This window comes from Lentinus tigrinus (assembly GCF_003813185.1).
Source record: "Lentinus tigrinus ALCF2SS1-7 unplaced genomic scaffold L226scaffold_3, whole genome shotgun sequence".
Lineage (NCBI taxonomy): Eukaryota > Fungi > Basidiomycota > Agaricomycetes > Polyporales > Polyporaceae > Lentinus > Lentinus tigrinus.
The window spans coordinates 349,363-370,182 of record NW_027137912.1 but is presented as its reverse complement, the minus strand read 5'-3'; the positions used below and the strand labels follow the sequence as shown (position 1 = coordinate 370,182).

General features: G+C 55.7%; 7 protein-coding genes across 7 annotated transcripts; 5 read left to right on the top strand and 2 right to left on the bottom strand.

Annotated features, from left to right (window-relative positions):
- Positions 1–1,153: 1,153 nt before the first annotated feature.
- Positions 1,154–3,849, top strand: L226DRAFT_453882 (sulfate permease; the record flags this gene model as incomplete). Its single annotated transcript, XM_067675157.1, has 9 exons — positions 1,154–1,279; positions 1,336–1,390; positions 1,444–1,526; positions 1,586–1,648; positions 1,706–1,998; positions 2,050–2,201; positions 2,254–2,508; positions 2,561–3,362; positions 3,420–3,849. The coding sequence occupies 9 exons, from the start codon at positions 1,154–1,156 to the stop codon at positions 3,847–3,849; spliced, it is 2,259 nt and encodes a 752-aa protein (XP_067540391.1).
- Positions 3,850–4,221: 372 nt separating this feature from the next.
- On the top strand, positions 4,222–7,332 carry L226DRAFT_478329 (Metallo-dependent phosphatase). Its single transcript, XM_067676789.1, has 12 exons — positions 4,222–4,557; positions 4,611–4,631; positions 4,686–4,726; positions 4,779–4,897; positions 4,952–5,095; positions 5,160–5,169; positions 5,231–5,537; positions 5,585–5,742; positions 5,816–5,951; positions 6,001–6,130; positions 6,183–6,583; positions 6,645–7,332. The coding sequence occupies exons 1-12, from the start codon at positions 4,284–4,286 to the stop codon at positions 7,142–7,144; spliced, it is 2,241 nt and encodes a 746-aa protein (XP_067540390.1). The 5' UTR covers positions 4,222–4,283; the 3' UTR covers positions 7,145–7,332.
- Positions 7,234–8,092, bottom strand: L226DRAFT_608823 (uncharacterized protein). The gene is made up of 4 exons (XM_067685972.1): positions 7,828–8,092; positions 7,686–7,777; positions 7,530–7,629; positions 7,234–7,475 (listed from the first exon to the last, which is right to left on the bottom strand). Exons 1-4 carry the CDS (start codon positions 8,033–8,035, stop codon positions 7,351–7,353), a joined length of 525 nt encoding a protein of 174 aa, XP_067540389.1. The 5' UTR covers positions 8,036–8,092; the 3' UTR covers positions 7,234–7,350.
- Positions 8,093–8,180: 88 nt separating this feature from the next.
- Positions 8,181–12,190, top strand: L226DRAFT_500049 (uncharacterized protein). Its single transcript, XM_067677746.1, has 7 exons — positions 8,181–8,283; positions 8,340–9,165; positions 9,219–9,689; positions 9,741–9,824; positions 9,875–10,555; positions 10,608–10,737; positions 10,794–12,190. Exons 2-7 carry the CDS (start codon positions 8,499–8,501, stop codon positions 11,863–11,865), a joined length of 3,105 nt encoding a protein of 1,034 aa, XP_067540388.1. The 5' UTR covers positions 8,181–8,283; positions 8,340–8,498; the 3' UTR covers positions 11,866–12,190.
- Positions 12,191–12,387: 197 nt separating this feature from the next.
- On the top strand, positions 12,388–14,913 carry L226DRAFT_500048 (MFS general substrate transporter). The gene is made up of 10 exons (XM_067677745.1): positions 12,388–12,870; positions 12,978–13,157; positions 13,217–13,337; positions 13,390–13,488; positions 13,541–13,665; positions 13,724–13,865; positions 13,921–14,173; positions 14,237–14,299; positions 14,356–14,638; positions 14,689–14,913. Exons 1-10 carry the CDS (start codon positions 12,574–12,576, stop codon positions 14,830–14,832), a joined length of 1,707 nt encoding a protein of 568 aa, XP_067540387.1. The 5' UTR covers positions 12,388–12,573; the 3' UTR covers positions 14,833–14,913.
- A 222-nt stretch (positions 14,914–15,135) lies between these two features.
- L226DRAFT_566383 (uncharacterized protein) lies at positions 15,136–16,576 on the top strand (the record flags this gene model as incomplete). Its single annotated transcript, XM_067683910.1, has 2 exons — positions 15,136–16,239; positions 16,295–16,576. The coding sequence occupies 2 exons, from the start codon at positions 15,136–15,138 to the stop codon at positions 16,574–16,576; spliced, it is 1,386 nt and encodes a 461-aa protein (XP_067540386.1).
- Positions 16,577–17,146: 570 nt separating this feature from the next.
- On the bottom strand, positions 17,147–20,777 carry L226DRAFT_530006 (glycoside hydrolase). The gene is made up of 15 exons (XM_067679740.1): positions 20,483–20,777; positions 20,220–20,417; positions 20,080–20,165; positions 19,957–20,029; positions 19,785–19,901; positions 19,524–19,733; positions 19,142–19,472; positions 19,039–19,089; positions 18,346–18,980; positions 18,228–18,284; positions 17,918–18,165; positions 17,763–17,852; positions 17,584–17,648; positions 17,434–17,471; positions 17,147–17,373 (listed from the first exon to the last, which is right to left on the bottom strand). Exons 1-15 carry the CDS (start codon positions 20,661–20,663, stop codon positions 17,354–17,356), a joined length of 2,400 nt encoding a protein of 799 aa, XP_067540385.1. The 5' UTR covers positions 20,664–20,777; the 3' UTR covers positions 17,147–17,353.
- Between the last annotated feature and the right edge of the window lie 43 nt (positions 20,778–20,820).

The following is a 20,820-nucleotide window of genomic DNA, read 5'->3' as shown; positions in this document are numbered from 1 at the left end:
AAACTAAACACGCTTTAGACCGATGATGCCAATAACGGGCGATGCCGTGCTGCCTTGCCTGTTGACGGTGAATGACACGGGTGCTCGAGACAAGCGACAGGCCTTTGGGAAGCCTCGGGTGTTCTAGCACTCCAGGAGACGCAGAGCTGTCAGAAGATCAAGACCTGGAGTAACAATGGTAAAGGTATGCGCAACTTACGACATTGAACATTGGGCATTCACCGCATCGTAGGAGTTTGGTTGTTGTATGACCCGCAACCATTCGGCCAGACGGTCTACGCTCGAACGGATAATGTATGTCAAATTCGCGTCGCAACAAGAGCATGCTCTCAGGGACGGCTCGAGGTTAGCCTGGTATCCAGGTCCAGCGAGCTTCAGAGGCACATCGCCGTACCATCACTGCCAGAAACGCGTAGTTCTTGTGATCTGCAGTGGATCGTCGTGCGTCGCTTCTGCGCTGGCTGGGCGGAACGAAAGCGATGCTGATACCTTTTTGCAGTCCAGCACGACAAGGCAGCTGCCGCGGTCACTAGTCCAGCTCTTACTCGAATTACCGGGAAGCTGCATGACTCCGAAGCGGCCGCCGATGGGGTCGGGTAAAGAAATCTTGGGCGCTCACGGAGTCGGGCCTTCGATTCGTGCGCCCTGTCGGGTAACATGCGGACGGCCGCGCAACGTCTGGAAAGCGGTGCTGCGAGCTAGAAAAGGCAGGTCACGTGGATTTGCGCAAGCAGTATTGCAGATGACGTGCTTCTGAGTGCACCATGTTTTCACTGACTTCATCGCGGCCGAGATGAATAATAGCGTCGAGCAGACTTCTTCTTCATTTCCCTACGCAGCGACTTCTCTGCTCGCTTCGACTCCCCTCCTTCCCGGGACTCCTACCCGCCAAAAGAACTACGACAACTCTCTCCGTCCAGTTCGCCAAATACACGCCCATCCCACACCACCCAACGCCGGTTTCGTAACATCACGGCCTTCTGGGGACTAGCTTCTGTCATTTCTCAGGGTCTTGCGACATCGTAACTCATTCTCGTGACGTTCCTGATTTTACCCTGTCCAGTCCACGGCTCCTTCGCTCCCGTCCTTTAAAGCTCTGGGTCCGGAACGCTAACCATCCACCCGCCTCTCTGCTTTTCTACCCTCCTCTGCCATGGCCTCTTTCACAGACAGGGCCAAGAGCTTCGTCAAGCGTGTCATTGGACGTCCCGAGGAGCCCATACCCGTCGTGACCATCAAAGACTTCGTCAGCGATCTCTCCAGCGATCCAAAACGTGATGTTCGTCGTTTCCTCTCAGCTGAGCGCGCGCTCTACTCACTTCTGATCCGCTGCAGGCTCTGCGATATGTAGAATCTCTCTTCCCGATTGTAGGCTGGATTACCCGATACAGTAAGTCCTAGAAGCTATCTGCATATGCGCCCGACCCTGACCGACATTCACAGACTTAGGGTGGTTGTACGGGGATGTCATTGCCGGTCTCACCGTCGGTATCGTCGTCGTCCCTCAGAGTATGTCTTACGCCCAGGTATGTGTGCAGTACGACCGCTAGCGCGACAATTAAACTGACTGCGGGCTCGGCGATAGATCGCCACTCTTCCCATCCAGTACGGTCTATACTCCGCCTTCGTAGGCGTGGCGATTTACTGCGTACGTCAGATCGTCTTCATGAGCTACAAGTATTGTCTGACATGCCTGTCCGTGTAGATTTTTGCCACCTCAAAGGATGTCTCTATCGGTCCGGTCGCTGTCATGTCCCTCACGGTCTCACGCATTATCGCACACGTCAACGAGAGCCATCCTGACGTTTGGTCAAGTCCACAAATTGCCACGACAGTCGCGTTCATCTGTGGCTTCATTGTGCTCTGTATTGGTATACTTCGCCTCGGCTGGCTTGTCGAGTTCATTCCCGCCCCTGCCGTCAGCGGTTTCATGACTGGTTCCGCCATCAACATCGTTTCTGGTCAGGTTCCGGGTCTTCTTGGGGAGACTGGCTTCGAGTACGTCCATTGTAGTCGCACCTTGCCTACCACGCTGACGCCTTTTTCCAGTACCCGCGCGGCCACCTACAAGGTCATTATCAACTGCTTCAAGTTCCTCCCTGTTACAAAGCTCGATGCTGCGTTCGGCATCACCGGCCTTGTTTGCCTGTATTTGATCCGTATGACCTGTGACTTCCTGTCTGCGCGGTTCCCCAGAAGGAGTATGTATATTCCTCAAGTTTCCCTTCAACCTAACCAACATTTACTCCGCAGAACGTCTCTTCTTCTTCTTATCGGTGTTCAGGAATGCGTTCGTCATCGTCATTTTGACTATCGCATCTTGGCTGTACTGCAGACATCGCAAGAGCGCGTCTGGTAAATACCCCATCAAAGTTCTGCAGACTGTCCCTCGCGGTTTCCAGCACGTAGGCCCTCCTGTTATCGACCGCAACCTCATCTCGGCTATGGCGGGTGAACTTCCTGTGGCTACTATCATTCTTCTACTGGAGCATATTGCCATCTCGAAGTGTGAGTCCGAATTCACTCTGTCTTTCCCCTACCGTACTGACGTCAATCCCAGCTTTCGGACGTCTCAATGGCTACAAGATCAACCCCAACCAGGAACTGATTGCTATCGGTGTTACGAACACTGTTGGCACAGTCTTCGGTGCCTACCCCGCCACCGGCTCGTTCTCGCGTTCCGCGCTCAAGTCCAAGTCCGGCGTCCGTACTCCTGCTGCTGGTATCCTCACCGCCATTGTCGTCATCGTTGCACTGTACGGCTTGACTCCCGCCTTCTTCTTTATCCCGACCGCGGGTCTCTCCGCCGTGGTCATCCATGCCGTCGCTGACTTGGTGGCCAGTCCCCGCCAAGTGTATGGATTCTGGCGGGTATCCCCGCTCGAGTTCATCATTTGGGCAGCTGCCGTACTTGTCACAATCTTCTCGACCATCGAGAACGGCATCTATACCTCCATCTGTGCATCCCTCGCGCTCCTTTTGATCCGCGTCGCTCACCCTCGCGGCCATTTCCTTGGGAAGGTTACCCTTCACGAGACCAGGAATCATTCCGAGGTCCGCGAAGTTTTCGTGCCATTGAAGGAGCGTCCCGGTATCCTTTCGTCCGTTAAAGTCACTCCGCCCCCGCCCGGTGTCATTGTGTATCGCTTCGAGGAGAGCGTTCTCTACCCTAACACGTCCCTGCTCAATGACGCGCTCGTTGACTATGTCAAGACCAACACCCGGAGAGGTCTCGACATGAGCACGATCAGGATGAGCGATCGCCCGTGGAACGACCCAGGTCCTCGGCCAGGTCAGGACGAGAATGCGGAGAACCTTGCAAAGCCCATTCTCCATGCCATCGTCCTGGACTTCTCTGGAGTGTAAGTTCATCCGGCTCGAGCGTTCCTCTGTATACCGCTGACCGATCCATTCCGCAGTTCACATATCGACACCACTGGCATTCAATCGCTGATTGACACCCGCACAGAAGTGGAACGCTGGGCCAACAAGCCTATCGAGTTCCACTTCGCGACAATCCTCTCCCCTTGGATCCGCCGGGCACTCATCGCTGGTGGTTTTGGCACCGGCCAGCCTTCCTCTCATGCTCCGACTGAGATCGCACCTGTCGTTCCCTACCGAGGCGGCCGGAGACAGTTGAGCGAGCGTCAAAAGCAGCCTGACATCGAGGCAATCGAGGAGGTACCAAAGGAGGAGGAGGCCCCCATTGTCCCGGAGGATACCCCGTTCTTCCACTTCGACCTCGTTGCGGCTGTACGTGCGGCGGAGTCAGGGCTGGGTGTGAATGTGGATAAGTCGGAGAGCTCCAGCCTGGTGAAGTCGCCAGTGGAGAAGACGTCCTCCCTGTGATCTTGGGGGGTTTGGTGTCATTATCATGGATGTCTTGGACTACTTCGATCGTCGCGCTTACCCATTCATTTTATCTGTACTCATGCGCTCACGACTAGTAGAGTTTGTACGCTAATCGTCGCTTTGCTTTGTGCATCATGTAATTGTACCTCTGCTTCTATGCTAATTGTCATGCCTGTCTGTATAGCACCCTGACGTCGACGATTCTGAGTACTATGGTCGTGGTATATTGCCGAGCTCTGGGCTGGACCATACTACGATGTCGCTGCGGCTGCCAAATTGGGCCGAAACGGCTGGCTCAACAGACGCTCGTGCACACGCGTTACGTTGCTGAGACGCGCAAGTTGCGGTGCGGTTTGCATCCGGCGGCCTCGACCGGTCAATATAGCTTGCCTTTTCTCCTCTTCAGCTTGCAGATCGACATCCAACGAGACATGTCTACTTTGAACCTCCTGCACTTCAACGATGTGTACCGAGTACAACCGTTCAAGCTAAACCCGAAGTCTCCGGAGACGATAGACGTTACGCAATGGGCTTCCATGCTCGACGATGTCAGAGATCAGTGGCCCCAGAGGCCCGACGGAAAGCGCGATGGTCTTGTGTTGTTCTCAGGAGATGTCTTCAGCCCGTCGGTCGAGAGCTCTGTCACGAGGGGAAGCCATATGGTTCCTGTAATGAACGCCATTGGGCCAGACGTCTCTCTCACCGGTGAGTTTCATATCTACCTAGTGCCCCGACAAGCCGTGTCTGAGAGAGCGCAGGCAACCATGACTTCGATTTCGGTAACGAAGTTTCCTCCAATCGTCGAAGAGCTGCGATGTGACCGCTGTTCTCAGGCTATCCGCATCTTTCCAAGCTCATCCAGGACACGAACTTTGTAAGGGCTGCCATTTGATGGACTCGTGCGGGATCTTGATCATTACCGATAGCCTTGGATCCTGAGCAACATCATTGACACAACAACTTCGCGGGTCCCTGAACATCTCCTGGAGTTTTACGTCTTTGAGCGAGCGGGCATCCGCATTGGCGTGATAGGCCTAGTCGAAAAGTGAGTATTCCAGTCCGAATTGAGAGAAGGGGCGATTGAATGGTCGCCATATAGAGAATGGATTGCTACAGTTTCTACGTGGCCTTCGAACTTCAAGTACAAGGACATGGCAGAAGTAGCCTTGGACCTGTCCAAGCGGCTGCGAGACCCCGAGGGCGAGCACAAATGCGATATCATCATTGCGTTGACCCATGCTAGGTTTGTCTTCACACCATGTTACATGCACAAATCACGGTTTCATCAATGGTCGGAACATGTCCAGGGTACCAAACGTGAGTCTTGTGCCTCAGACTCGTAGGATTGGGATATAGTTCTCACGATTGTGTCCTGCAGGATATTGCTCTAGCGAAGCGCATTAACGCGCTCTCACCTTCCGCCCAAGAGAAAAATCCTATCGACAACTTGCACGGCGCCGATATCATCTTCGGTGGCCACGATCACTTGTACTACGTCTCGAAGGGTGTAACGGCATGGGAAGGCTACGACGTCAACCACGACGTGCTTGGAGGAGAGGAGGATCATGGGGATGTCCTGGTTGTCAAGAGTGGAACGGACTTCCGCGACCTTAGCGAGGTTACTCTGGGACTGGTCGACACGCCTGTAGGCAACGTACGGAGGAAGGTCATACGCACGATACGAGGTACGTGTGCGTGCTTTGGTCACTGGATTGTGAATGACACCGTATAGGCAAGCATCATGAAACTAATCCAGGCATGAAGAAGAACGAGCACATTTCAAAGCTTCTCGAGTCCCTGTTGTCATCCGTTTCATCTGCACTCAAGGCACCAATTTGCAAGACGGCAGTGGAACTTGACCTACGATCTTCCCTGATCCGTGTCCAGGAGGCAAGTGGATGTTGAAGCTCACTGAGCTCACTGACTTGCACTTATCTGCGAACCTGCTGACTGCGTGTCCTAGACCGCCGCAGCAAATTGGTTCGCGGATGTTCTGCGTCATGCTTACGACGACGCTTTGTGTCTGAAGCATGGCGGTGGGGCTGACGGGGTATTCATCTGCGCGGGAACGTTGCGCGGGGATTCTGTATATGGGCCGGGTAAGCCACAGTCCGCTCGATTGGCATCACTGTCACTGATCTCCTGTAGGAGTGATCACCCTCGGCGATATTCTTGAGATCCTGCCTTTTGAGGACCCGATCGTAGTACTCGAGCTGGATGGCGAGACCATATGGGCAGCCCTAGAGGCTTCTCTTGAAACATGGCCAGCGCAAGAAGGGTGAGCTTTCCGCATCATCCCGAGTGTCATCATCTCACAAGTAGGGTTTCAGGCGTTTCCCTGTTATATCTGGCTTCCGCGTGTCTTGGGATTCCCGCAAGCCCCCAGGTCAGCGTGTCCTTGGTGTCTGGCTCCTGCAAGAACCGACCAGTGGAAGCACGAGTAACACGCCCTCTCCGAGCGGAGCATCCTCTCCCAGAGTTCCTGGGTCCGCCTCTTCCTCGATGTCGAACTTGCTGCAGACTACGATCAACAGTATGAGTCAGCCTGCGGCTGGTCTGGTCGACGGCGAACCCATCAAGCGCGTGAAGGGCGGCCGAATGTACAAGATCGTTACCAGAGAGTATATGGCGGAGGGTCATGACGGCTTCTTGCCGCTGAAGGGCCAGAAGTATCTCGTAGATGACGAGGGTGGACAGTTGATGAGCGCCATCGTGCGCAAGTACCTCCTTGGTATGAACTGCTACTTCATGATAGATGACCTTGCAACGCAGTCTAATGTAGGATGCTACAGGTTGCAGATTTGTCAATCGCCTTGCACGCATGGCGACTGTGCAATACGTCAGCCTCCTAGACCCGGAAACACCGGCGGTCGTATCCCGCGAGAAGGCTCGTCAATCGCACGCACTCTCCCGTCGATCACGCTCCAAGTCCAAAGACAGGCTGTCGGCTCGATCCAAGAGTCCAGTCAGCTCTCTGGGAGGTACACCGCGTTCTATGAGCCCTGGCCGTGCAATCGGTGACATGTGGAAACGCTTCGCTGGTCTTGCCCTGCGTTGGTCGCGGGGACACTACCGGGACAATATGCGCATCACTGGTCGGGAGCACATGAGCGACGTTGATTGCTTCGATGGAGATCGAATGCGGAAGGGGAGGTTCGATAGACAGTCCAAGCCGGCCGAACCGGTGGATGACGGCAAAGGAGAGAATGTCGAGCTGAGTGGCGCTGAAGAAGACCTCGCGAACATCAACCCGATTGTTGACGGTCGTTTGAAGGATGAAGGCAGGAAGTGATTAGAATGAAAAGAGCATTCGGACCTTTGCTCTGGGCCTTTGCATCAGCGTGCTAACATTGTAATTTGGAATCTCTTGTACGGAACATTATCCATTGTAGGAGCAGCCTTGGCGATCCGTTGGAGTTTGCGATAGCATTACTACGTGTGGCTAAAGTACAGTGGTGATGATACATAGGTGGGACGATTCAATGAGTGAAGACGTGGTCAGTGAGGTGCTACTGGGGGCACCTCGGGCACTTGGACCTTTGGTGCAGGATCCCCTGTGATGGTCCTTGCATGGTGTGCGATGAGACCGACCGCCGAACCGATGCCCGCGCCACCAAGAATCACTATAGCAATCTCAGCGGAATTGCATGCGGATGGGATTGTTGATCTACACTCACAGTTGATGCTGTTTGCACGCTTCCAGAAGAGGGCCGGGGTGATGACCGCGAACAGGATACCACCTATGGTGGAGTGGTCGTCTGCCCTAATGGAGGACGTCTGTGCGATTTCAGGATGAACAAGATCTGCCATGACGTTACAATACAACGACTTACATCGTACGCAGCCTTGAACCTCCGTAACCTCACTTTCTCCGGGTTCGAGTACGCAGACCTCGCGTATTCAAACGCACCACCTCCGACGATGCCTACCCACCTCCATCAGGGCGCGTGTTGCATGTACTGTCAGAGAACGCACCAAAAGACCCTCCCATCCATGTCGCGCGCAAGATGCGGTTCACTGATAGATGCGAACGGCCATAGCGCGTTGCCGCGAAGACAGCATACACTGGAGGGGTGAGGAGCGAAAGCAGCTGGTAGCCCTTGGTCATGCCACGGCGGACGAAGAATTCGACATCCGCATTGTGCGCCTGAGGCGTAGCTGCGTCGGGGAAGTTGTCGGACATGTCCCAAAGCCTGCGATCGTCGTCGGACAGGCGCAAGAGTGAGGTCAGAGGTGAAGCTGAGGCCGGCATCCGCTAGCGCCGCGCGCGCGGTCACGGGGACTACTCCGCGCGACCAATGCATACTCTCTACTCTCCGCCTTCACCATCACCACTACTTACTCCGCTTCTACGGTACTATCAACAAGAAATCAGCAAGTGAAGTCGTCTAGGAGGGTGCATTGTTGTAAAGAGACGATAAAGCAACTCAGGTGAGGGCCACCAGCTTGGATTCAGGAGATCGACGCAAAACGCTTATATCTTTCAGCGTATCCCGTCAATTGATAGCACGTCGCTGGGCTCAGGACGAATTGTGGACCCCGCAGATCCGCCGTCATCACAATTCGCTGGGCAGGAGTGGACCAAACATTCAAACTGTGTCACTGTGGACGCATCGCTAGCGACATCCTCCGGTCGCGCACTTATCATGTCAACAGAATATGCGGATGCCACGCAGGCTCAGATCCGAGAAACATTAACACGCTTACAGTCCCCCATTCCTGATCTCACAACTCTCCTCCCACTCCTGGTCGCTCCCTTGGCCTGCGTCGGGCTCCTGCCTCCCCGCTTCAGGGATTATGACATCGCACCCATCTCTTCAGATGCGTTCAGCATTCTGCGTCACATTCCAGCCCTGCAGAGGGCACTTTTGGAACATATAGTTCCCGCTTGGGAACCCGTTCTGCAGCAGGAAGACAAGTATCAGCTCATTGAACAATACTTCTGCCCTGACGCCATCTCTTTCGCATCGCCCGCTGCGGGACAGTTTGCTCTGTATGCCTACTCCACACTGTTGTCGATATCAATGAGAGACTCCTCCGTTTGGCTCCTGGCGAAGCTCTGCAAGTCCTATCCGATTGACGTCCTCCATTCCGTCCTGTTCTCAAGCGGCACCTCTGTGTCGAGTAGCCGCCATTCAATCTCATGGGAAGACTGTGTGCGGGATGTAATATCGGTTCCTGCCAAGGTCGCCAATTACATGGCTGGACGATCGGACATTCCTTCAGTCCTTGAACACGGAATGTATTTCTCCGATGTAAGTATACGCACGGAGGCCCTCATATACGTGCTATCTTCTGCCAATAAATCTCAAGGTTAGTAGCCTCCGTAACCCTTCATTTGCGTGTTCTGACTGTGGCGTCTTCAGACACACTAGATTCGTTGGCCTATCTCCTTGCCAAGCTTGTCAATGTCGGGGTATTTCCGCCTTCAATCCCCACATCCCCAGCTCAACCGTCATTCTTCCGAAGCACACTTGCTACTATACGTGCTCACCTGGGTACTTCTGACGACCAGAAATACTCTGCGTTCTGGATTGGCCTCCTCGCCGCTATGCCATCATCACTGACCTTGCGGTCCTTTTTGACCTCGCTACTTTCGTCGCTGACTCCGCTACAGCCACCACGAGATGGGCTGGATGCGGGTGCTACTGTAAGAGCGCTCGTGAAGCGGGAGGCTTTGCTCCTGAAGCAGTTGTTTGGAGCGTTGAGTAGATCGAATGGCGAACTTTCCGAGTCTTTCAGTGCAGTCGCACTAGGTCGCACCTGGACCGAAGGCCACGCACGAATCTTTGCGTGTTGGGCGGCTGGCGCGCAGCATGGTTCCCGGACACGAGAAGGTACCTCTCATATTGTTGCATGTCGCTTCGCTATCTCATCTGCTTGTGTAGGCCTAGACCTCCTGCTTGCGGAGGTCGTAGACATGTGGACCGACTCAGAACATGTCAGACATTCGCTCTTATCCCAACATCATTGTACGGTGTTTTCTCTCTCGATGGCTAGCAGTTTACTGACATTGTGCCAGATGTGACTGCACTACTCCTTCTTACCCTCAGCCACTTCCCACCTCCTTCCCCTGCGCATGATTTGGCATTGTCTCCGCCCTTCATACGGTCCGTTTCGACGTATATATCGCACTTGGACCCGTCCATCCGAAGATGTGGCATGCTTGTCGCAGAAGAGGTCGCTCGGGCGGCCGGTAAGGCGCTTGACTTCGGTGACTGGGATGGTGACGAGCAGGGAAAGCCATGGTGCAGACGTCTAAGGGACCTCATCAAACAGTCCGATGTCGATGCTGAAGATTGGGTCGAGCCGGAGGAGTCCGCCCTACCACATAGTCGAGCTCCCCTTGTGACAGACGTGGCAGACGTCTCGGAGGGGAACCTCGCTGCGCCTCCTGAACCTCCTGAGCCGCCGGCCGGTTACGATTCGGACGACTCGGTTACTGGTTATGCGTCTACAGCCTCTTCCCGATCGGCCTCACCCACCCCATCTGAGCTCGCCGAGTATGAGCGGGACCCTACGTTGCGTGTGGGCGTAAAGAAGGTGCCAAGGCCGGTGTATCTCGCACAGCTTGGCGAGATGGTGCGGAGCTCTGGCGGCCTTCAGGGAGGTAATGAACAAGATACAGCGACAAAGATCGAGGTCGCGCTGGATGTCGCTGAGGAGTTGATCAGGCGCAAGAGCGGGTATGGCACAGAGCTCGGTACGTCATGAGTGGCTTTGGCTAGTCCGTTTCATATCTGACTTTGTTGCAGAGGAGAACGCTGTCAATCTGGTTTACGGCTTCATCGGGTTGCAGGACAACTATGACCTGGAAGGCTTCGACCAGAAACGTCAGGCCGCTCTAGATGCACTAGTAGCGTGCTGCCCTCGCAAAGCTGCGCCGTGAGTGGAAAGTCATGTGTCGTTGAACATTTCTGAACACGAACGTGCCTCTACAGGACGATCATCGAACAATTCTTCACGAACCAGTACTCGACGGACCAACGATTCGTCATGCTGAATGCCCTCGCTCTCGGTGCTCGAGAACTGGCCGGTCTTCCCGTGCCTGACCTACCCGGACGTCAAGCGCTACCAGATAACAAGACAGCCTTTCCCAGCAAGCAACTTCCGCCCGCTTTACATAAGAGGTACATCACCGCAGGCGACCAACTCAGCACGAACAACCCAGTTCAGCTTCTTTTGGAAGGCATCAGCCAACTCGCCATCGAGAAGGGGAGAGAGGCCACCGCAGACAAAATCCCCGAGGTCGTCCGTGAGCGGAACCTGCGAGTCCGGACTTCGTCCAAAATCAGCGAGGTCCCTGCTCCCGCTTCACCCTCTGCACGTCTCGCCCTCATGCAACAGCTTGCCGGCACCGGTTTCCGTCACCCGAAGCTCACATCGTTCTCGGAGGTCGCAGCGGAGTTCTTCATATGCCCCCTTATCAACCGGTTCTGGCAATTCCTCCGGGACGAGCAGACGCGCGAGGAGCGTTCCGCCCACCAGCCCCTGCTGCACCGATACCGTAGCGCGGGCAGCGGACTCGTTCTCAGCGCTCTTGTCCTGGGGCGCATGCTGGAGACGCTTGGTGTCCTGGTACACGCCGCACGGAATGCGAAGGAGTGGCTTCACGTCATCGCCCCCGATGCGCTCGAGCTTGCGCTCACCGTCGGGACTCGCCCGGTGTCCCGTGGGGAGGGCCTGGACGAGGACGCCGATGTGGATGCCCCAGAAGGCCAGACGAGCAAGGAGGCGGCGCTGCTCAACGCGTCTCTTGAGCTAGCCCTTGTCGTGCTTGACGGGTGCTTGGACCTGGATGGAGGTCGCTCGCTCGGTCTGGAACACACGGCCCTCCTCCTGGGAACTGGCGAATGGGCCAGTAAGGTTTTCGGCAGCCTGGAAGACGGCGCAAAGGTGGTAGGTGGAGGCGGCGCTCAAGAGGTTCATCTGCGCCGGTCCGCTGCCGGTGTTGTCCTCAAGGTGGACGAGTTGACGTCGAGGTGGAGACGATCCATGATAGACCTTGTCTAGTGGAGGACGGAGGAAGAGATTATTAAGCCGCAAGTAGGAGCGGTCCAAAGCCGTTCGAGTTTCACTTTTCTGTGCGCCTGCATGCTATCGCTGACACTTCACTTCGGTAAGGATGCACTCCTCTCGCCTAAACAAGCTCAGAGCTGTCCTAAAGAACCATACAGAGACTAGAGCATATCTTTACTCAGAGTCCTTTCTGGCAGTCTCTTCTGCTCGCGCTCAGCAGAGTTGCTCAGCGCTTAGGCTTGTCTCGGAGCTTGTTCAGCTATTGGGGGCTCGTGCTCCTGCACCGGTTTGCCATTTATGACCTTATAGATATTCCCATGAGATAACAGGGGGTCGCAATCCCCAGGATAACATACGGAAGGACTAGCAAGAAGGTAACTACAATGCAAAACCAGGGCCAACCGGCTTCATTACGTCTGAGGCGCTCGATCCGGCATGACCGGCACGCCTTTGGGAGCGTGCCGAAGCTGCTGCCGATCCAGAGGTCTCTATCATCTGCACCGGCGTGATTCACACTGTTCTCTCACCTATATATACAGCGGCTTGCAGCCGTCGGCCGATATTCTTCATGCTCCCCGGGAGCCAGAGTCAAGCGGGACTCCGGGTCGCAATAAGTTCCCGTGTTGCGGACGGCGGCCTCAATAGGACTCTGAGCCTCACATCCCACTGCCCTAGGTTCTCGTTCTCCTTGCGGTTTCTTTGATGGCCACCTCAGTTCCGATGTCGCAGACAACGACGCTTCACGCGACAGACGAAGAGGCCCCGCACTCGCACTTTCACGTTGGGCGCGTCTCCGTACCGTTCGGATCTAGGGTCCCGGAATCGGGGACTAAGCCCAAGGCCATGGAAGGTAGCCGGAGCGAGGTTGACGAGCCTTGGCAGAAAAAGTACCCGGGCAAGGGGACCCACGAGGACCCATATGTCATCGACTGGGACATTGGCGACGCGGACAATCCATACAACTGGTCCAGGACGCGGAAATGGGCCATCACTGCGCAGGTGAGGTTGTTCGAATTCAGGCTCTCACTGGTGTCAAGGGAACGCTCGCTGACTCTGAATTTCGTGCTTTGTGGTTTGCGATGCGCCTGTTTGCTCACCTACCATAGCTGGCGACGTCGACATTTACGGTGTCGTTCTGCAGTAGTGCATATTCAGGGGGCCTGTCCAGTATGAGCGAAGAGCTGCATATGTCACGGGTGCTCGCGATCCTCGGCGTGTCTCTATACGTCCTTGGGTTCGGGCTTGGACCTCTCTTGTTCGCACCACTGGGAGAGCTCTATGGACGGGTAAGTGTTTGGAGAGAATGTCAAACGGAAAGTAGTGCTCACGAACAAGGGAATTGCAGAGGATAGTGTTCGTGATCACTGGATCCATCTTCACGTTGTTCCACATGGGTGGCGCCCTCGGTCACAACGCAGCAACCATACTCGTTACCCGGCTGTTTGCTGGCACGTTTGGTTCAGCACGTTAGTAGACCCCTCGTTTTGTGTTGAGAGCTTTGCTGATGATTGTGTCTAGCGCTGACGAATGCCGGAGGAGCGTTGAGCGACATGTGGATCCCTAGAGAACGGGGCTTCGCCTCGTCTCTGTACGGGACCGCGCCATGGATGGGCCCAGGTGAGCAGGTCGTCCGCTTGTACGCGTGTAGTCCACTGACCAGGACGCACAGTTCTTGGACCTATTGTCGGCGGCTGGATCTCGGAGACGCGTCTCGGATGGCGGTTTTCGTTCTGGATCATGTTCATCGTGTCGGCAATGAACGCGCTCGCCTGCATCTTCATCACTCCAGAGACTGTAAGCAGGCAGTTTGACATAGTGCCACTGCCAGGTTGGTGAACGCTCTTGCTCATAGTTTGGACCCGTACTCCTGCGGCGGCGAGCGCGGAAGCTGACGAAGGACAGCGGAGGAGACGTGATCTACATCTCCAGGCATGACTTGAACCGCTCACAGTCCCTGACGAGCATCCTCAGGCGGGATATGGCACGTCCGTTCTGTAAGTACTCTTTCCCCCTGTGACTGGTCTTCGCGGGGCTGACTACCCACCACAGACTTCCTGGTTACCGAGCCCATCGTTCTGTTGCTGTCGATTTACATTGCCATCGCATATGCCACGCTCTACGCCTTCTTCGCAGCGTTCCCCATTGTGTTCCAGGACCACAGAGGCTTCTCGCCAGGAGAAGGAGGCCTTGCGTTCCTCGGGATCGGAGTCGGCAACTTGATTGGTCTGTCTCTAGCTCCTATCGCGACAAAGTGGTACTGGCGCGCCATGGATCGCAATGACGGAAGGACAATCCCAGAAGCGTGCGTAACGAATATGTCACAGTATCTTGATGCATCCTCACATATCTCGTGCATATGCTCCAGACGACTGTATTTGCCGATGATTGGGGGTGTTTGCCTCCCTATAAGTCTCTTCTGGTTCGCTTGGTATGTGATTGCTATGCACCCCAGGAGAGAGTGTATGTACTCACAAATATATACAGGACGAGCGATCCCCCTGTTCATTGGATAGTGCCCATCCTGGCTGGCATACCGTTCGGATTCGCGTGTGCCATCATTATGCAGGGCCTGACGCAATACCTTATGGATGCGTATGGTATCTACTGTGCAAGTGCGATCGCCTCCACAGTTGTTACGCGGTCCATTGTGGCGGCGATCTTCCCAATCATCAGTCCGCCGATGTATGCCAGGCTGGGCGATGCCTGGGCCTGCAGTGTCTTCGGCTTCCTGGCGGCGGCTTGCATGCCGGTGCCATATTTCTTCTATGTACGTCATCCCCCGCGGCGAGCCGAGCGTCCGACTAACCACCAGCATAGAAATACGGATCTTGGGTGCGCGGCAAGTCCGTGTACGCACTGCACGATGACGGACTTCCGCAAGCTGGAGTGACAGAGCCGCCTTCACGCGCGGACGTAGATAGAAAGGACATCTCTGCTGCGAGTGAAAAACCTGTAGACTAATACCTTGTGTAGGCTAGTGACGACCATTACATACGTACCTTACGACTGCGCTATAGACTGTGCCATGCTTTTCTCGACCCGTTCCCTGCATCGTGCGACGCCTGGAAGGGAGAAGTTGCCTGATGCGGTGCTGAGTCAGCACAAGACTCGATCACGGGCTGACCGCGTCTCCCGCGCCGACGCGTCCGAGTTCGAACCTCGCTGTGCGCCTGCCTCACCTGTGCTCGAGCTCCCAGCGAGCCCCATCCGCGACGACCAGCGGCGCAACCCGCTTCCTTGCATTCCTTTGCACCACCGCCTTCCATGGCACCCACACTCGCTTTCCGCTCCCCCGACCTCCATCTCGTCCCCCCGCCATCTCAGGATTTCAAAGCCATGCAGCAGGTGCCCAACGTCTTCGTCATCCCGCCCGAGGAGGAGCAAGACTTCAACCCTCCGTTTATGTACTTTGATGCCTCTCAAGCAGCCACAAGTAGCCTCTGCACCAGCCCGGACCTGGAGGCCCTCGATGTCGCGCTCAGTTTCTGCCAACAGACAGACAACCGTGCGCCATCCTTCCACCGTTCCTTTACAAACGAGTCGCAGGAGACGATCGTCATGCCCCGACGGGCAAGCCTCATGAAGCTTACCAACATGGACCTGGAGGTGGAGGACGGTCAGACAGACATCCGGAGCCGTGGAGGCGTCCGGAAGTACGGCGAGGAGATCGTCGAGGTCGTCAAGGTGCGCCGGAACGAGGGCGTCGCCGACGTCGGAGAGGGGCGCAAGATGAAGAAATCGACCACATTTCGTGCGCGCGCTACCCAGGCGCTCCGCTCGATCAAGCTCAACGTCGGGAAGAGCAACCAGCGGAGAGCTTCCGTGAGCGTGCCTCAGGAGCGAGAGCGAGAGCTGGCGCGGGAACGGGAACGGGAACAGAGTGAGCTGCAACCTGCAGCCACTCTCCCAAGTCGCCAATTCTACCAGGAAGAGCTCTTGGCCTCACCGAGACCGACGTCACCTTCCATGTCAAGACGAAGGTCCGTCACCTTGGGCGCACTGTTTACGACGTTCAGCAATCGCGACAACGCGTCCAGTCGGCCAGCATCACCTGCGGAAGAGCTCATGTCCCCAACGTCTCCTACGCTCGTCTCCTCCGACTCCTCTTCATCTGTACTACCGAGCCGCCCAATGTCGCCCACCGACACAATATCCTCCCATACTCGCCGCCTGCAAGCCGCACCGTCCCTTGACGACATCGGTGCTACACCGACCAAGTCGCCAACGTTGACCCCTCCGTCTTTAGATCCCGAGGAGGCTGCGAAGCCTACCCTGTCAAAACGCAAGTCCTTCCGGCGTCGTCTCTCTGTCCTTGAGCTGCAGAACCTCTTCAAGATTGGCGGGTCAAGTTCTACGCCATCCGATGTCGTACGTATCCGTTGGCACTCGCCGGTACAGTGTACTAACTGAGTACGTCTCATAGGCACCCCCATCCGATCCGGCTGACGACCTCTTCTCCCCCTCCCGTTCCCGTCCAAAATCCATGGATGCCGTCGGTATCCTCTCCGCATCCTCTTCTCGGTCTTCGAATGCCACCCGATCCTCATCGTTCTCTGATCTCACAGCAAGACCGTCGGTAAGCGCGGTGGACCTAAGCCTCGTCAACGAGGATGCCGAACTCGAGATGAGACTGGACTCCCTCCACTTCGACTCCCTACACATCGACCCGGACGAGATATTGAACGGACTAGACCTCGCGGAATGAGCGTTACCAATGTACACGGAATTATGTCTCCACCTCAGGCACTTGCATTGGATGATTTGCTCCCTATTGACGTCTTACGTCTGATGTTCCCTCACCAGTACCCCCGCCTTGCCCGGCTGCGCTTACCAGCGTTATAGCACATCACGTCGCCACTTCTTTGCATTGACATCACCCATCCCCTCTGCATCTTACTCATGAGTATATACAAACACAACATATATATGACGGCCGGACACTTACCTCCCACCCAGGTCCCATCCAATGCTCCCGAGGTCTGCAAACTCCGTCTGTTCCGTTCTCACCGCACGACCATCATGTCAATGCTTCGGATTCCTTGCACCAACTGCTTTCGTACCAGTCTTCATAGCCTCCCCGATGCTCCTTCGTTTCGTCCTCTTGCATCTGCCACAGCTCTCGATTTTCTTGACACACTCGCTGATATACATCGCCCACTCTGCACCTTTCCTTTCGGCTGAGCCGTTTGCCCCATTGACCAATACTTGTTCACGATTCATGTTCCGCTTATTGCGTTACGGCTCTCCTCTTGTGACTCCCTCACCTGTATACCACCTAGCTCCCTTCACCGCATACGGAGCATACACTTGTATATGCATGCGTCTCATTTCCCCGCGGGCAGCAACAGAAGATGAACGAGCAAGAGGCGAAGACCGCCCGCCCAATTTTGTCAAGTACAGTACATCAGTGTCCATGTCCGTGTCCCACTGAGACCCTCCAATCCACCCTCGCCCATAAGTAATGAGTTTGCGAGCACGCTCATCAATATGTCTCCGAGATAACTGAGGCAGACGGACATCAGCAACCAGAGGGCGTAAATTGCTGACGGAAAAACAACTCACTGAGCGTGACGAGCGACGTCCAGCCCGTGAACGGATGACTGAGTAGACGAGAACATTGAGCCAAGCAGAGTCACGCAAATTGTCAGCATTAGTTCCCTCCGACCGAGCTTCCAAGAGAAGCGTCGGTCAAATCCAATAATGGACACGCACCTCCGCCTTCCAGCGCCAGTGAGAGCGTCGTACTGCTCCCACACGTATCCTGTCCTAACGTATTCCTGCACACGAAGTCAGCGGCCCGTCTCCATCAACTGCCGAACGGAACATCTGTCTCGTCGTGCTTGGCTGGGGCATGGCCAAGCGCACGGAGCAGCGAGATACGACGGACGTACCTTGTGCACGTTCTCGATAACGTTCTTGCGGAGTTCAGTGTAGATTGCCTGGGCGCGCTGCTGGTGTGGTCCTACTTCTGCGCCATACGTCTGTCGGCCGGCCAAGTCAATATCGTATCAACGGGACACGGAACACAGCGATATGAACAACGAACCTTGTAGAGCGCAGAGAGCGCGAGGTAGTTCATTTGGATCCAAATCGGACCTTTCCAATAGTTCTCGCCCTGCCCGAACTCGGGGTGCGACGCGGACAGGCTGCGGAGGCCGTAGGGCGACCAGAGGTGCTCGGGGTCGCGGAGGAGGTCGAGGATCGCGCCGAGGTGCGGCGAGTCGGGTGGGAGGAGTTGCAGCAGGAATGGGAAGAGCGAGAGGTAGCCCTTGTGGCATACGTGGTAGGATTCGTCTGCAGATAAACAGATGCGTTGTCAGTGACGTCGTCGGCGCAGCGACTAGATAGCAACACACCGTCGTCATTCACACCGACGTCGCAGTACATCTGGTTTTCCTCGCTCCAGTGCAAGTCTGCGCAATTCGTTAGCTCAGACAGACGCACAAGACGGATGCAGTTCGTGTATCTGCGTACCGTCGATATTGCCAATGGTTGCCTTGGCGATCTCCTCGAATGCGATCGCGTCGTCGACCTCACCGACGAACTCCGCAATGTCCCGCATCGTCTGTGAGAAGAACGCCATCCAGGAGATGAGGTCCAGATGGAGCTCGCCTGCATGCGGAGGGCCGCGCGGGTAGTCGTCCATGCCACTGGTCAGCACATGCTGCTGCGAGCGGCCACGCCAACGGTACGCCTCCGTCCGCGAGCGCGCCTTGCGCCCGTACTGCTTGATCTGTCCACGCTGGGTGCGGCGGAACCACTCGTAGTGGCGCTTCAGCGGCTTGTAAATTTCGCGGAGGTACTCGAGCGCGAGCTCGGACTCGTCGAGAAGTCGTCTGCCTGGGTCTGGGCCATCTGGGGTGAGCGGAACCTGCGGGCCGAGGGCGTACTCAAATCCGAGGTCTTGCTCGCTGGGGCCCTTCTGTTCGCGCAGGCGGTTGATGAACGCGGTAACGGCCATTGTCAAGGTAGGGGGGTTGGCGTAGGTGGGCACTTGCGTTTGGAACTCTGGCGGAACCCTGCTGCGGGCTTCCTCGCCGAGGATCTGCTCGCGAGCAACCCAACCGTCATCGTCAATAAGGTCGATCCAGTCCTTGAGGATTTCGAGACTGCGTAGAAATGATTGTCAACAACGCGCCACAGGAAAACATGCATGGGATTGCCGACCTGAGATCATTGTCGTACTGGCCGATATGCAGCAGGTGGAAGCCTTCGTCCCTGCGACAGCTCGTCAGCACATGGCGTCGATGAGACACATCATGAAACTCACCAATAGAAGCCACGAGGGAAGAAACTCCTGCTCGGCGTTGCCGTGAGGAGTGCTTTGGGGGACATCAAGCTGGGGCCTTTCTTCTCACCGGACGACTCCTCGGAAGCAGCATCATCTTCCTGGTCCCATTCGTATGCGAAACCGCGGTCTATGATGGAGGTGCCATAGAAGTAGCCAATGCCGCCAATCAGATTCGACGTGATGGCTTTAGAGAACTGCCGCAGTGAGTCGACGTCCGAGGTCTCGTAATTTGAAGGGATCGGGAAGACGGAGTCGAAACGCTTGTTATAAGTGGCAGACAGAGAGGGGATGCCGTTGTCCAGCACAGTATCTGCGGACTGTCAGACTCAGTCCGACACGACGATGAGAATGGGCGTCTTACGGTCAAGCTTATGTTGGCCACTCTCGAAGAAGACATCGAACTGGAAGGGACCATCGTAGTGTTTCTGAATGGCGAAGAGGTTGCTGCTGTAGTCGAACTCGTCTGGAAGTTGATACACAAAGGCCGGGTCTGGGTAGTTCCTGGCAGGATCCGACGCGTATGGGTTGATGTTGTCCTGCGCATGCTTGATGAGCGGCTTATGAATGAAGTCTAGATGGGGGACTCAGAGAGGTTGTGCTGGTTGGAAATGGCCAAACGTACCTTTGGCTTGCCAGACTTGCCCTGGCGGAACGCGCAAACCCAGCAGATGAGCCTTGCCAGTCCTGTGGCGGAATGCATTCGCATGTGGACCCTCAGTGATGAGCGTATTGCTCGGACCTGCAATGGAGACGTCTTCAATGGGGGAGTGCACAGCTTCGCGAGTGATACCTGCCTTCCACAACCCGTATAGTGAAGTCGTCCAGGTCTGGCGTTGACCCTGTGAAGACAACCGGTCCCTCAATGCCCTACAACAGGGGTTAGTTATATTGTACTTCATCCAATCACTGCTACGAACATTCTCCTTCTCCTCTGTTTCCATTTCTATCCCACCAAGGCCCTCCAGTCCGATGTAGAATATGGGCGAAATGCGTGATGGTCGAGCTGTCGACGGCAGCATCAGACCAATAGGGCTGACCGTATGTCACGTACACGCACCGGGACTCAAAGGTTCGCCCTTCACTCTGGCTGCCCAGCTACCTCCGTACACACCGCCAGGCACCTTGAGGAACTCGGTTGTGATCTTGACGTTGTTTGGCGCATCGTTAATGACCTGGACACCACCTTCTCGTGGGTCGTACTCGGTCCAAGTATATCCTGTCAGGCCGTCACCCTGGTCGCAAGCATGTCGCGTGCCTGTACAAGCCACAGACGCGTCAACCCCGCGTTAGCTGACATAGACATTGCCGGTCAGTACGTACGTGTAATGGACTGGTAGTCCTGTGTTCCAAACCACATGAGACCGGTCATTAGAGATTGTGGAACCTTCGGTCGTAGGCCAAAGTATAGGTTTGGCCGGTACGTTCCCCAAAACAAGGGGTCCGTGTTATTCTCCGCGAAGACAGCGGGGATAACTGGTAGCAGCAGCCATAGCAGCCGCATCTTGTTGAAATTCTGTACAGTCGAGTCTCCAGAGCCCAGGAGGCAGAGTATGAAGACGTGGAGGCGGACGGACCCGCAGTAGTGAGGGTGAAGTCAGGTGAAGTTCAAGCCAGGGAGTTCCAGCTGCTGCTTGAAGCAGTGATCGGGACGTGGCAGC

What these genes read in the sequence shown, in the direction of transcription:
- L226DRAFT_478329 (XM_067676789.1), top strand. Translation starts at nt 4,284, where the DNA reads ATGTCTACTTTGAACCTCCTGCACTTCAACGATGTGTACCGAGTACAA. An exon ending in TCATCCAGGACACGAACTTT is followed by an intron (nt 4,727 to 4,778) that starts GTAAGGGCTGCC and finishes CATTACCGATAG; the next exon opens with CCTTGGATCCTGAGCAACAT. An exon ending in GGTCATACGCACGATACGAG is followed by an intron (nt 5,538 to 5,584) that starts GTACGTGTGCGT and finishes GACACCGTATAG; the next exon opens with GCAAGCATCATGAAACTAAT.
- L226DRAFT_608823 (XM_067685972.1), bottom strand. Translation starts at nt 8,035, where the DNA reads ATGTCCGACAACTTCCCCGACGCAGCTACGCCTCAGGCGCACAATGCG. An exon ending in ATGGATGGGAGGGTCTTTTG is followed by an intron (nt 7,778 to 7,827) that starts GTGCGTTCTCTG and finishes GGAGGTGGGTAG; the next exon opens with GCATCGTCGGAGGTGGTGCG. An exon ending in GGTTCAAGGCTGCGTACGAT is followed by an intron (nt 7,630 to 7,685) that starts GTAAGTCGTTGT and finishes GAAATCGCACAG; the next exon opens with ACGTCCTCCATTAGGGCAGA.
- L226DRAFT_500049 (XM_067677746.1), top strand. Translation starts at nt 8,499, where the DNA reads ATGTCAACAGAATATGCGGATGCCACGCAGGCTCAGATCCGAGAAACA. An exon ending in GCTCTTATCCCAACATCATT is followed by an intron (nt 9,825 to 9,874) that starts GTACGGTGTTTT and finishes ACATTGTGCCAG; the next exon opens with ATGTGACTGCACTACTCCTT. An exon ending in CGGGTATGGCACAGAGCTCG is followed by an intron (nt 10,556 to 10,607) that starts GTACGTCATGAG and finishes ACTTTGTTGCAG; the next exon opens with AGGAGAACGCTGTCAATCTG.
- L226DRAFT_500048 (XM_067677745.1), top strand. Translation starts at nt 12,574, where the DNA reads ATGGCCACCTCAGTTCCGATGTCGCAGACAACGACGCTTCACGCGACA. An exon ending in AATGGGCCATCACTGCGCAG is followed by an intron (nt 12,871 to 12,977) that starts GTGAGGTTGTTC and finishes CACCTACCATAG; the next exon opens with CTGGCGACGTCGACATTTAC. An exon ending in AGTCTCTTCTGGTTCGCTTG is followed by an intron (nt 14,300 to 14,355) that starts GTATGTGATTGC and finishes AAATATATACAG; the next exon opens with GACGAGCGATCCCCCTGTTC.
- L226DRAFT_530006 (XM_067679740.1), bottom strand. Translation starts at nt 20,663, where the DNA reads ATGCGGCTGCTATGGCTGCTGCTACCAGTTATCCCCGCTGTCTTCGCG. An exon ending in GGGCGAACCTTTGAGTCCCG is followed by an intron (nt 20,166 to 20,219) that starts GTGCGTGTACGT and finishes TGCCGTCGACAG; the next exon opens with CTCGACCATCACGCATTTCG. An exon ending in ACTGGCGCTGGAAGGCGGAG is followed by an intron (nt 17,472 to 17,583) that starts GTGCGTGTCCAT and finishes TCGTCTACTCAG; the next exon opens with TCATCCGTTCACGGGCTGGA.